At 35.9% G+C, this 13,060-nt stretch overlaps 1 protein-coding gene across 1 annotated transcript; it reads left to right on the top strand.

The window, feature by feature from the left end:
• Positions 1-9,002: 9,002 nt before the first annotated feature.
• On the top strand, positions 9,003-12,314 carry LOC145994979 (uncharacterized). The gene has a single exon (XM_083131512.1). It carries the CDS (start codon positions 9,003-9,005, stop codon positions 12,312-12,314), a length of 3,312 nt encoding a protein of 1,103 aa, XP_082987638.1.
• Positions 12,315-13,060: the final 746 nt, after the last annotated feature.

Below are 13,060 nucleotides of genomic sequence, written 5' to 3'. Positions count from 1 at the left end.
AGAGCGCAACCCTCTATATATACATTCAGCTCACTGTTGGTCACCCCTTGATCTAGTTATTTTCATGCAATCACCTACATTTAGTGAATTTTGCCGTCTTTCTGTTTGATCTGTTAAATAAGCCAGTCAATAAAAATATACTTTCATAGAAAAATCCTGATATAGTTGGATTCTCAAAAATATATACAATCAGTGTTCTTGATACATTTAGCACCTGAGATAGTATAAATCAAAATCTAGTTAGTGTTGGCATGTGTGCTTCTGGTACATGTAGTTACTTGAAAAAGCAAATGTTGGTTGTGGTGAACTGCTTCTTGCAGATTAACAAAGCTCTGGCGTGTGGTCGTACGTCACCTATAATCCTTTGTAAGGTTCGTGTTGTCCTATAAATTGTCGATATACATGCTAATTCCCTAGTTACAGCCTAAGCTTTTAGCTTCAATAAATGTATTTTAGTCCTCGGAGACATATATTGATCTTAGAGTAAAAAATAAACGTCGTATAATAAACCAAATGGAAATAACCCAAGTGTTGATGCACCCAAAGAAGCCAGTAATACTTCAAAAATACCTTGAAAAAGGCTATAAAGCTAAATAATTCTTCTAGAATAGTAAAAAAGTTTGGAAAGTGGACCTAGGCCCCTAAGCCGTCTGTTAACTTCGTATTGTAATTATATTGTTAAATTGTTATATGTAAGGGGAAAAAACAATATTAGTAAGCGTCCAGTTATGGACCCATCGGGAAAGGGGTTTCAGACCTCATAGACACATCATAATTTTCGTTACACTAAAAAATTGCCCTCGTATAAAAGCAAATAGTTGAAATGTTAAACATTTCGTGTACTTTATCCAGTAAGCCTTAGCTAGAAATACAATAAATGCGTTACAGACATAAAAATTAAGTAAGCTTTGATATTCTAGTGGCACATAATAAGTATAAAATATCCTTTAAAATACTCTGACAAATAGTTGTGGGTTGTCTGAGATCAAAATTTTAAAGTCCTCTCTCTTCTCTCCTGCATAAATAGGCTCTAGAATTCACTAAGCCTCAAAATAATATTGGGTACATAAAATAAAAAGCAGATGGAGAGTGGTGCTGATCGCATCATTTCCAAAATAGCAAAAACAAAAGTATATAGAGCTCTATCTGGTATATTTAGAAAACTTTTACCTAGTATAGCAGTAACAAAATACTCAGCAAACTCTAAAATAAACAAACTTTCCTACGTGGCAGGCGTAACCTGCCCTAAATAAATACATATAGAAATACAGAACCAAAAATAGCATAGTGGAAATCAGTAAACCCTAATAATAATAATAATATTAATAATATATTCTGTGGCTTACATTTTAGCTAAAAGTACTTTTTTTTAGTGTTTTTGAAAAAATTAAATAAACACTAAACTCTAAGTTAAAAATTTGTAAATGTATATATAATACAAAACAAAATAAATAAAAATTAATACATACCCTACAAAAAATCAATAAAAAAGTTGAAAACCTCTCTTTGTGCATCCAAAATATAATAACAAATCCTTCCTGACTGGATTAAATTGTGTTATTTGAGTAATAATAAGCCTAAACTTGTAAAATAAAAGGGTAGAACTTGTCAAAACATACTTTTGCATCCAAAATATAATTCAAAACACATCTAAATTGTGTTATTTGAGTAAACTAGAGAATAATCCTGTAAACTTGGAAAAAATCTCTCTCTCTCTCTCTCTCTCTGTGTGTGTGTGTGTGTGTGTGTGTGTCTTTGAGAGTCCAAAATGTAATAAAAATGGTGCCTGAATAATATAAATAGTGTCATTTGAGTAAATATTAGGCTAAACTTGTAAAATAAACAAATAAAAGTTGAGAACACACACTTTGTGTGTCGAAAATGAAACTAAAAATCTTTCCTGAACAGATAGAATTGTGTTATTTGAGTAATAATAAGCCTAAACTTGTGAAATAAACAGATAGAAGTTGAGAACACACACTTTGTGTGTCGAAAATGCGACTAAAAGTCTTTCCTGAACAGATTGAATTGTATTATTTTGGTAATAATAAGCCTAAACTTGTGAAATAAACAGATAGAAGTTGAGATCACACACTCTGTGTGTCGAAAATGCGACTAAAAGTCTTTCCTGAACAGATTGAATTGTATTATTTTGGTAATAATAAGCCTAAACTTGTGAAATAAACAGATAGAAGTTGAGATCACACACTCTGTGTGTCGAAAATATAACTAAAAGTCTTTCCTGAACAGATTGAATTGTGATATTTTGGTAATAATAAGCCTAAACTTGTGAAATAAACAGATAGAAGTTGAGAACACACACTTTGTGTGTCGAAAATGTAACTAAAAGTCTTTCCTGAACAGATAGAATTGTGTTATTTGAGTAAAAAATAGGCATAAACTTGTAAATAATAAATTAAAAGTTGAAAAAATCTCTTTGTAAATACAAAATTTAATAAAAAATGTTGCCTGAATAGTACAAATAGTGTTATTTTGGTAAAAATTAACATAAAGTTGTAAAATAATAAGTTAAAAGTTGAAAAAATGTCTTTGTGAGTCCAAAATTTAATAAAAAATGTTGCCTGATTAGTACAAATAGTGTTATTTTGGTAAAAAATTAATATAAAGTTGTAAAATAATAAGTTAAACGTAGAAAAAAATGTCTTTGTGAGTCCAAAATTTAATAAAAAATGTTGCTTGAATAGTACAAATAGTGTTATTTTGGTAAAAAATTAACTTAAAGTTGTAAAATAATAAGTTAAAAGTTGAAAAAAATGTCTTTGTGTGTCGAAAATGTAACTAAAAATCTTTCCTGAATAGTACAAATAGTGTTATTTTGGTAAAAAATTAACATAAAATTGTAAAATAATAAGTTAAAAGTTGAAAAAAAATGTCTTTGTGAATCCAAAATTTAATAAAAAATGTTGCCTGAATAGTACAAATAGTGTTATTTTTGTAAAAATAAGGATAAGCTGTGAAAATGTTTGACATAAAGTCAAAGTTTGGTAAAAAATAAACTCAAAATTAAGTTAAATAGCACACAGTAACATACATTTACTACCTAAATCAATAATCAAAGGGTCCTAGGTTCGTTACCCCGTGATAAAAGCAAATGGTGAAAACTGTAGGCCCCGTCCCTAATAGCTCTCCCTTCTTCATAGTACAGATAAAAAAACCCTGCGCTAAAGCGTCCTGTGCCTTGAAGGCAAACCTGAAGGGAATATTAATTGGCGGCGGAAACCGGTTCTACAAGCGACGCATAGCTTCAGAGATTTGACCCTTGCTGCGCATTCTCAGACATTCTTTGTTGTCTGGTTGAATCCCTCCCCTGCCCTACAGTATTGCATAGCTTTCCCCTGTTCTTGCGTACTGGTTAACCTTGAAAAAATCGGTTCTGATTGGTCAACCGGGTTCTTTGTTTGTTCTGACGTTGTGACGTCATTTGACCTTGAACGCGCTTCCCCAAAATTCCTTTCTCGTCTACCTGCGCTGAATATTAATTCATTCTCTCTGTCTACCTTCACAGCCGAGTCGAGATTCGGAGACAGTATTCTGTCTAGCGTCTGAGACCACCGTCTTTTATAACATAATAACATACATTATTACATAGTACTAATTAATAATATTACATATCGCGGGTTCGAGTATCGGGACCGTGTTCTTTCGTACCATTACCACCGTTCATAGCTGTTCATAAACCATAGAAAACTTATTTTCAATATTATAAACATTAATATTATCGATTCCTACATTACATACTTTGCAGTAATAAATATAAAACCATATGCATAGCGTTTAGTACCTCTAATTACCTTCTATATACATATTTTTCATAAAATAAATAAATATATATTCATAAAAAAGTTATAAACATGCAAATACATAAATGTAAAGTATTCTAAGTACTTGCAAATGAATTCTAAGTACATGCGAATTAATTAAAACCCGTGCAAATTAGTTATAAGTACGTGCAAATGAATTGCGAATATTAAATAGCGACAGACGTTAGCGCGGATACCATCTACTAACAAGGAGGAAGTGTTACGTATTATGATTCTACACTTATCGTTATTTTATCTGGGAGGATCAACAGATCTAGCCTACCCACAATGCTTCCCCACTGATACAATATAGCTTTTGATAGTTAACCTGTTTCTCTTCTATATGTAATTTCTTATTTTGGACTATTTCTAATATGAGAGAGAGTCCTTTTCTACAAAGAATGTGGGAAAACTTACCACGATTATTAGCATCGAACAATGGAAACTATTTTATTTATTTCTTAAAATGCAGACTAAAAAAGTTCGAATTAACAAAGACGTGTCATTAAAGGTGATTTGAAGGGGAATAAACATCTGTTCGAATTACCAAATAATTCGAATTATCCAAGTTCGATTTGAAGAGAGTCCACTGTATTTTATTTAGTATCTTGTACAATGTTTAACACATCACCCTGCACTCATTTACACATCTGTCGTCTTTTTCCATGCTTGTCTGTCTATTCAGTGTTCTTCGTCCATTCATGTGATTCTTGGTAGAATTTAATTTATCACCCTTAGAAACCGTATACATTGATATTCAGATCATTCAAGAGTTTTTCTATTATATGGATAGTAAGGCAGGTGACCCGAATTTGGCTTGTTTCCCCAATTCTGCCCAGTTGCCGTATCTACAATGTTTACCGTGAAATTCGTCAGATGGCAATATTTACTAGACACTCCTGTGGAGTGTGTGCGAGCATACACAGGCCAGTTGGATCCCATTTGCAGAGCCAACATGATGGCCAGTGAAATTTGAAAGGTCACGAACAAAGAAGTGTCGTATTATTTTCACAAGGCAAGTGACTTTATATTATTATCTCTTATTAATATTAAAACTGATGTAGTGGGCGAATATCGTAGCGCTGTTAATCTTTCAATGTGCAATGAGGTTGTTAGGATACTTCATCATATTAGTGGTTTGTTTGGTCGTATTAGTGGTCTGCCCAAAATGCCCAGGATGGCCGTATTGGTGAATAGGTGGGTTATATTGCCCCAAATGTGAAATCTGAGTGTATATATTAAGTTGTTATTACATTTCTTCTGTTAATGAAAAGTAGTACAGGTAATTATGGAATTATACATTGTTAGAATCATTATTTTCTGATACAGATTATACTATTTTTTATCTGCACCAATGTCTTTGTAATATGTACGAAGTGTGTCATATATTTACAGTATGTAACATTGTTATTCGTACACATAGAATTTCCGAGGAAAAAATGTCATATCTACTAGTAAATCTAATCATTTTCATATGTACCTGGAAATTAACGTTAATGAAGATTTCACCAACAAATGTCAATAAAAATGTATGTTCAAAGTGTATAAACAGAGCATATAATTTGTGTGAAAAGAGAAACCACACTGTTTCATGCAACATGTTATCCGTACAGGCAAGAGTTTCAATCTTCCTCGCATAGAGCGCCACCGCTATTCGGACGATTTCTTGCAGTTTGCAACTTCGTAACAAGTTTGGACATGCAGGCGCGCTCCCCTTCAAGCGGAATGCTGGCGTAGGTATTGTTGTAGGCCTATCGTGTATCTATCATGGTGTTCGAAATGGCGTCAATAAATCACACTCCACAGTTCAATACATAGTAAACAAATTTAGAGAGAAAGGTTCAACACAGAATGTGCCGAGAAAACCAAAAGAGAGACGGTTGAATAAACGTGATGAACGCTTTATTTTAAAAAGAGTGCGAGAAAACCTCCGACTAAGTTTTCCTCAGTTACGACCGTTAGCAGAAAATGTTGCTGGCAAGATGATGTCCGATCAAACTGTCCGACGTGCCTTGTGGAAGCATGGATATCATGGCAGAATACCACGAAAGAGGCCGTATGTAAATAAGGTGATTGCGAAAGATCACATCCACAAGGACCAGCAATTTTGGGATAGTGTCATATGGTCAGACGAGTCCAAGATTAATATATACGGGTCAGATGGGATAAATAGGGCCTGGAGAAAATCAAATAAAGATAATGATTACATCAACACAGTTCCAACAGTTAAACACGGTGGTGGGTCATTAATGATTTGGGGCTGTATGTCGTCCAAAGGTGTTGATACCATCCAGTTTATTGATGGTATCATGGATGCATTGGACATATTGAAGAACAATGTATAGCAGAGTGCCCAAGAAATGGACATGCCGCCTATCTACAGATTCCATCAAGACAATGACAGTAAGCATAAGGCGCGAGTTAACATGAATTGGCTAATATGGAATGTGCCCAAACTACTACAAACCCCAGCTCAAAGTACAGACTTAAATCCCATTGAGCATTTATGGGCAATTTTGAAGAGGCGAGAAGTCCATAAAGCAGGCGTCAAGTTCAAACAAGAGTTGAAAACTGTTGTGCAAGCCTAGTGTAGTGGAATAAAATAAGCTCTGAAACATGTCGGAAACTGGTTAGTTCTATGAAGAACAGGTGTCAAGCAGTAATTAAAGCCAAAGGATACGCATCAAAGTATTAGAACTGTCAGTCAATTTGCTCTGAATATACTTTTTTTCTTTTATATTATTAAGTGTACGAATAGAAAAGTTGTACAAAAAATGGCATGTTTCTCTTTCAGTTTCATTTTATTTATTATTGTCATTGGTTATAATGAATTTGGGTAAGATTTTATGTTCCTAATGATATTAGTTATTGAATTGTAAAGAAACAGTTTCAAAAGCGTGTATTACCTTTCAGATATTGAAGCATTTTCTTTGAAAATCCGTGTGTATGAATAAGAATGTTACATACTGTATTTAAAATTTATTCGCAAATCATGTCACATTAAACTCCACTTTATATTAGAATAAACTACTTTCTAAGAAAATACTTCTTGTCTCTTTCAGGAGATTTTTTGCGCAATTTTTTCCATAATTGTCCTACACCATGGCTGTGTGGTCTAAGACTTCAGGCTTTGAGCTTAGGCTATAGGATTCATGCTGGGTTCGAGTCTCCTCAGGGGCTATGAATAAGTAGCTAACCCGGTCATAGAAACCCACAACAAAGACTGTGGGTCCGTCCTGCTCACCACACGTAATTTTGTAACTGGTTGGATGATGGATGATCGCCCACCTTTGCTGAGGAATATGAGAGTGAGGCCGGTGGTTGGTCGGTAACCTCTTGCCCTCACTGGTTATTGCGCATTATTAACAAGTTATTGCACATTAAGAGGTTATTAATTTTCTATAATTTGCAATGTTTTGAAATTTTACCTTATTACACCTTGCATATGACAGGTACACAAACAAGTGTTTATTATTTTTATTTTTTATGGCATAGTCATTTCTTGGAACAACTGTTTGAAACTAGTCACAAAAATTGTCAAAGCTTAGGTGGTCACCCACCTTATATGGATGCAAGAGGAAAAATTGGAGAAAAGTCTAAATAAAAGAAAAATATAGCACAATGTACAATTTTATCTAAATGAAACTAAAGGATCAAAGATAGAATTCTGTTACATTCCAAAGTAAAAGTCAAGTTTCTCAGTTCGTACGTGATGTTTATTTCAAAGGGGAGTATAAACTTATCCAGTATTGGTGTAAGAAATTAAATTTAACGACACAGAATAGAACTATCAATAATCAATATGTTTATTCATCATTAAGCATTACAATAATGCAATAGATGTCGTCATCTGTACAAATTTAAAACATGATACAAGTATAGTATATCACTGCTGGAATAATGTTGCACATGTTTTGAAGTTCATGTGGAATGCTATATCACTTTAAAAGGATTTTAATCCACCTGAACATGAGAGAAAATGTTATCCTCCATGTCAGAGTGGAGTGCCGGATCTACAAGCCGCAAAACCCCGCAGTGCGAGGGGGCCTGGAGATAAGTAAACCTTTAGGGCGCCCTTTTGTAGATGTGAACTCATTTTATTGTTTTTTCGCAAGTCTGATTTTAGCTAAGTGGTACAAATTGTTGATTATAGCTAAATAATAGTAAGTGTTATAATTGTATGCTCTTGTGCTGTTTGATCAGCGTGAAATTACCTTTTAAATGATGTGTGTTTGAAAACGCTAAGTCATGTAGGTTAGACGTTAGACCACAGTTTTTATAATGGCGTCATTCTGGGCAAAGTGGCCACAAAACAGACAGACTCGAAAGGCAATGTAAGATGGATTGGATGTTTAAAATGTAAGAAGTGGCCACATGAAGAGTGCGCCGGTTGTGACGAAGAAGATGATGAGTTTGAGTGCGAATTTAGCAAATAGGCCTACGCCTAATCCTTTATTGATAGACTATTGATTACGAATTACTATTTACTTTATCTTGTAAAGATTTCATACTTAAGATAATACTTAAAAACATAATACTTATTCTTAATGTGTATTGTTCGGGAATGAAAGCATTCTGCTGCGAGCCGTCTGCGGCGCATGCGCGCGCAGCGAATAGACGGGGGAACTTGCTCATGTGAGCTCGGCCGTGCAACATACTACGCGCGCGTCTCCTATTATCTACGATATTAGACAGTTGTAATACGTTTCTACATACCAATATGTATTCTTTAGTATTATAAATATTCTAAGATCTAAATCGATGTACCGTGTTATTCATCTGGTAGAACTACGCCTAAGGTAAAACAGTTAACTTAAATAACCAGAGTCTCAACGAATTATAAGTCGGTCATTACCGCAACATATGGTCCTCCGGGCCGGATGAATTACGGATATCGGTAAACGACGGGACTGGTGAAAGCGCAGTTCAGTGAAGTGAAGTGTTACGGACAGTGAAAGTACAGTGAAGTTACAGAACAAAGCAGTTTTCCCGCCACTTCAGCCACGCCGCGCGAGGGGAAATTAGAGCGAGCTAGGAGAATCAACGGACAGCACGATCCAGTCACAGGGTTGCCAAGAGCAGAGGAATTATCGACGGCTGCAGATTCCATGTACGTGAGTAAATCCTTTTATTTTCCTTTTCCATGCTTGTTTGTTCATATTCCTAACCTTGCCTGAGAAAATGCCGGAAGAAAGTGAAATGCTTGAGAAGCTAGTGAGACAACGCAGTGTAATTCAAGGACAATTAACTCGGCTTCAGAACTACGTGTCGAATTATGACGAAGCAAGTGGTCATGTAAACGAAATTGTAGCCAGGCATAAGCAACTCGGCAGTGTTTGGTCAAAACTAGAGGATGTAATGGACAAGATATCCGAATTATCAGATGAGCAATCTCACGACGAGAAGAGAGCGTCACTTGAGCAAAGTTACTTCACGTTAGAAGCTAAAATGCTTTCAATAATAGACAAAGACTCGACGAGAAAGAATAACACATGTAAGCCTGAAACGAAATCTCCAATCAAGCTCCCAGATGTAACTTTACCAACGTTTGACGGATACTACACTCAATTTTCATCGTTTCAAGATATTTTTGTAGCCCTCATAGAAAAAAATGAAACCTTGTCAGACATACAAAGATTGCAGTATTTACGGCTTTCGTTAAAGGGTGATGCATTACAAACGATTGAGAATTTGCATCTCACAGGTGCTAATTACAAGGTCGCCTGGGATTTGATTCAGCGCAAATACAATAATCCAAAGTTAATAGCCGCTGCTTACGTAAGTGACATTTTGATTGTATCTTCAGTCACTAAGGAAAGTGTAACAGAATTAAGAAAGTTCACGACTACGATTAGAAGTTCTATAGAAGCATTAAGAAACATTCAGGGAGACGCGGACTTAATTGATATTTTTCTCGTTCAGTATCTTTCAGCCAAATTGGATAAATGTACGAGAAGGGACTTTGAGAAACAATCAAGCAATACAGAATTCAGTACCATCGAAGAATTGCTTATATTCTTAGAAGCTAAGTGCAACTATCTACAGAAATTCGAAGCGAATGAACCTTCGACATCAACGAAGTCGTTTTCAAGGTCACCAGCTGTTAGTAACGTCAGGTCAAGAACGCCACAAGCATCTAACACGTATTTTACTGCATCGGGTAAAAGCTGCATCTATTGCAAGGATGCCTCTCCTTTTCATCCTTTATTCAGATGCCAGTCATTTTTGAAATTGACGAATAAACAGAAATATAAATTCCTGCATGAGAACCGCATATGCACGAACTGTTTGCGTTTTGCTAATCACTCAGTGTTAAATTGTAAAGCCGGCTCTTGCAGGTACTGTAGCTTGCGTCATCACACGAGTTTGCACAAAGAAAGGGGTGGCGAGCGCCGTGTACCTCCCCTCCCTCCAGGAATATCAGCTGCGAACGAAGGAATCAGTGTTTCCAACCCTCAAGTCGGAGAGGGAACCAGTTCATCGTATTCAGTAAAGAATAAGAACAAGAATGTTTTGCTGGCTACTGCCTGTGTTCTAGCAAAGGACAAAGATGGAAAATACTTGCCTTGCCGCATCTTATTGGACCCGGGGTCTCAAGTGAACCTCATTGGTATGGATACGGTACAACGTCTTGGGTTACGAAGACAGAGACAAAATACGTTGATACAGGGAATAAGTTCCAACACTGTAAATTCACCTTATGCTGTGAATGTGGAATTAAAATCAAGATTCAATGAATTTACTGTAGAGGCACAATGTTCTGCCTTGAAGAATATTACCGAACGTTTACCTGCAGAAAAAATGGATATTTCAACATGGGAGATACCTACAGATATTGACCTGGCGGATGAAAACTTCAATGTTCCTGCAAGGATTGACATATTAATTTCTGCAAGTATATTTTTCGATATCTTACTGCCAGAGAAGATGTCGAAGCAAGGACCTTATCCTACGTTACAAAACACACAGTTTGGCTGGATTGTAGTGGGCAACACACCAGGTACAACGTCACATGCAAGCAGATCATTCTTTATACAGGGTGAGCCGTTGGAAATGCTCTTACATCGTTTCTGGTCGGTTGAAGATTTGTCGGAAGAAATCATGTCGCCTAAAGAAAAGAAAATGGAAGCACATTTTCGCCAAACTACAGAAAGGAATGAAGATGGCACTTACACGGTACGCTTACCTTTGACGGAAGATAGATCAGCATTAGGGGAATCTTTGGAACATGCACACTCCAGATTTTTACAGTTAGAACGCCGACTAGAGAGAGAACTGGAATTGAAAAAAGAATATGTGGAATTTATGAACGAGTACGAGAGATTACACCACATGCAAGCAGTGCAGGAAGTGCGAGAGGCGCCAGCAACGGGAGACATCCGATATTTCATCCCCCATCACCCAGTTGTGAATATAGCCAGCTCCACGACGAAAGTACGAATCGTATTCGACGGTTCAGCAAAAACGACCAGTGGCAGGTCACTCAATTGCCTACAAAGTGCAGGACCGGTTCTACAAGAGGATCTGTTCGGTTTACTTCTTCGCTTCAGGACTCATATAATCGCTCTGAAATCTGATATTGAGAAGATGTATAGGATGATTCATATGCACCCTTCTGATAGGAAACTACAGTGTATATTATGGAGAAAATCTCACGACGAACCACTGATGATCTACGAATTAAACACTGTAACTTATGGTCTAACATCTAGCTCATATCTAGCAACTAAATGCCTACAGCAACTGGCGACAGACGAAATGCACAACTATCCACAAGCTGCTGAAATACTGAAGAGAGACTTTTATATAGATGACTTGCTGTCAGGGCAAGAAGACGAGAATCAAGCCATTAATCTACGTAAAGAACTGTCAGCATTATTATCGGCAGGAGGATTTAAGCTACGAAAATGGGCATCCAATTCTGCAAGAGTAATGGAAACTATACCTTTAGAGCTACGGGAAGTTAAAGACACGATTCTGTTTAACGACGACAGTACAAAAACTCTAGGTGTCAATTGGAATACCACCGCTGACACTCTTTGCATATTAACAGACGGAGATTCAGCGCTAGCGCCAGAACGCAATGCTGAGTTGGCTACACTCGCACCGGCGAAGAAACATCATCTTACAACCTACCCCCTACGCAGCGATCCAGCACACCGGAAAGCAGACACCAACGCTTGTTTTGTAAACAATCACCCAGCTATCAACAATCAAAGAAACAATACGGCTGCTGGTTGCAGCAAACCTCTTTACGATAAACAAAGCTTTTCGACGATACGTGCAAAGAAAGAAAACAATTTGGCCTGCTACGATTTGAACGTTCAAGAAACATTAAGCAAACGCAGGGTTGCCAGTCAAATCGCGCAACTCTTCGATCCGCTTGGACTTATTGGGCCTGTTATTGCATTGTTTAAACAGTTTCTACAGAAACTATGGAAGTTAAATGTATCCTGGGACGACGAGTTACCTTCAGATGTATTAAACGAATGAGCTCCATTTACTTGTAGTACCACATTCATGAAATCACAAAAAAACATTATAGGAATTTTGTACTATTTTTGTACAATTTTGTACACCAAATCAAAAATTTTGTACAAGTCAAATAACCGAGAAAAATCAAAATCAAAAGTGGTACTACAAGTAAATGCTGTAGTACCACTTTCTAGAATTCCAAAATAAACAGTGCAGGAATTTTGTACTATTTTTGTACAATTTTGTACACCAAATCAAAAATTTTGTACAAGTCAAATAACCGAGAAAAATCAAAATCAAAAGTGGTACTACAAGTAAATGCTGTAGTACCACTTTCTAGAATTCCAAAATAAACAGTGCAGGAATTTTGTACTATTTTTGTACAATTTTGTACACCAAATCAAAAATTTTGTACAAGTCAAATAACCGAGAAAAATCAAAATCAAAAGTGGTACTACAAGTAAATGCTGTAGTACCACTTTCTAGAATTCCAAAATAAACAGTGCAGGAATTTTGTACTATTTTTGTACAATTTTGTACACCAAATCAAAAATTTTGTACAAGTCAAATAACCGAGAAAAATCAAAATCAAAAGTGGTACTACAAGTAAATGCTGTAGTACTACTTTCTAGAATTCCAAAATGAACAGTGCAGGAATTTTGCACTATTTTTGTACAATTTTGTACACCAAATCAAAAATTTTGTACAAGTCAAATAACCGAGAAAAATCAAAATCAAAAGTGGTACTACAAGTAAATGCTTTA

Source organism: Lepisma saccharinum, chromosome 11 (genome assembly GCF_977018435.1).
Source record: "Lepisma saccharinum chromosome 11, izLepSacc3.1, whole genome shotgun sequence".
NCBI lineage: Eukaryota > Metazoa > Arthropoda > Insecta > Zygentoma > Lepismatidae > Lepisma > Lepisma saccharinum.
Note: the sequence above shows the minus strand (reverse complement) of the source record. Positions and strands in the feature narration are given on the sequence as shown.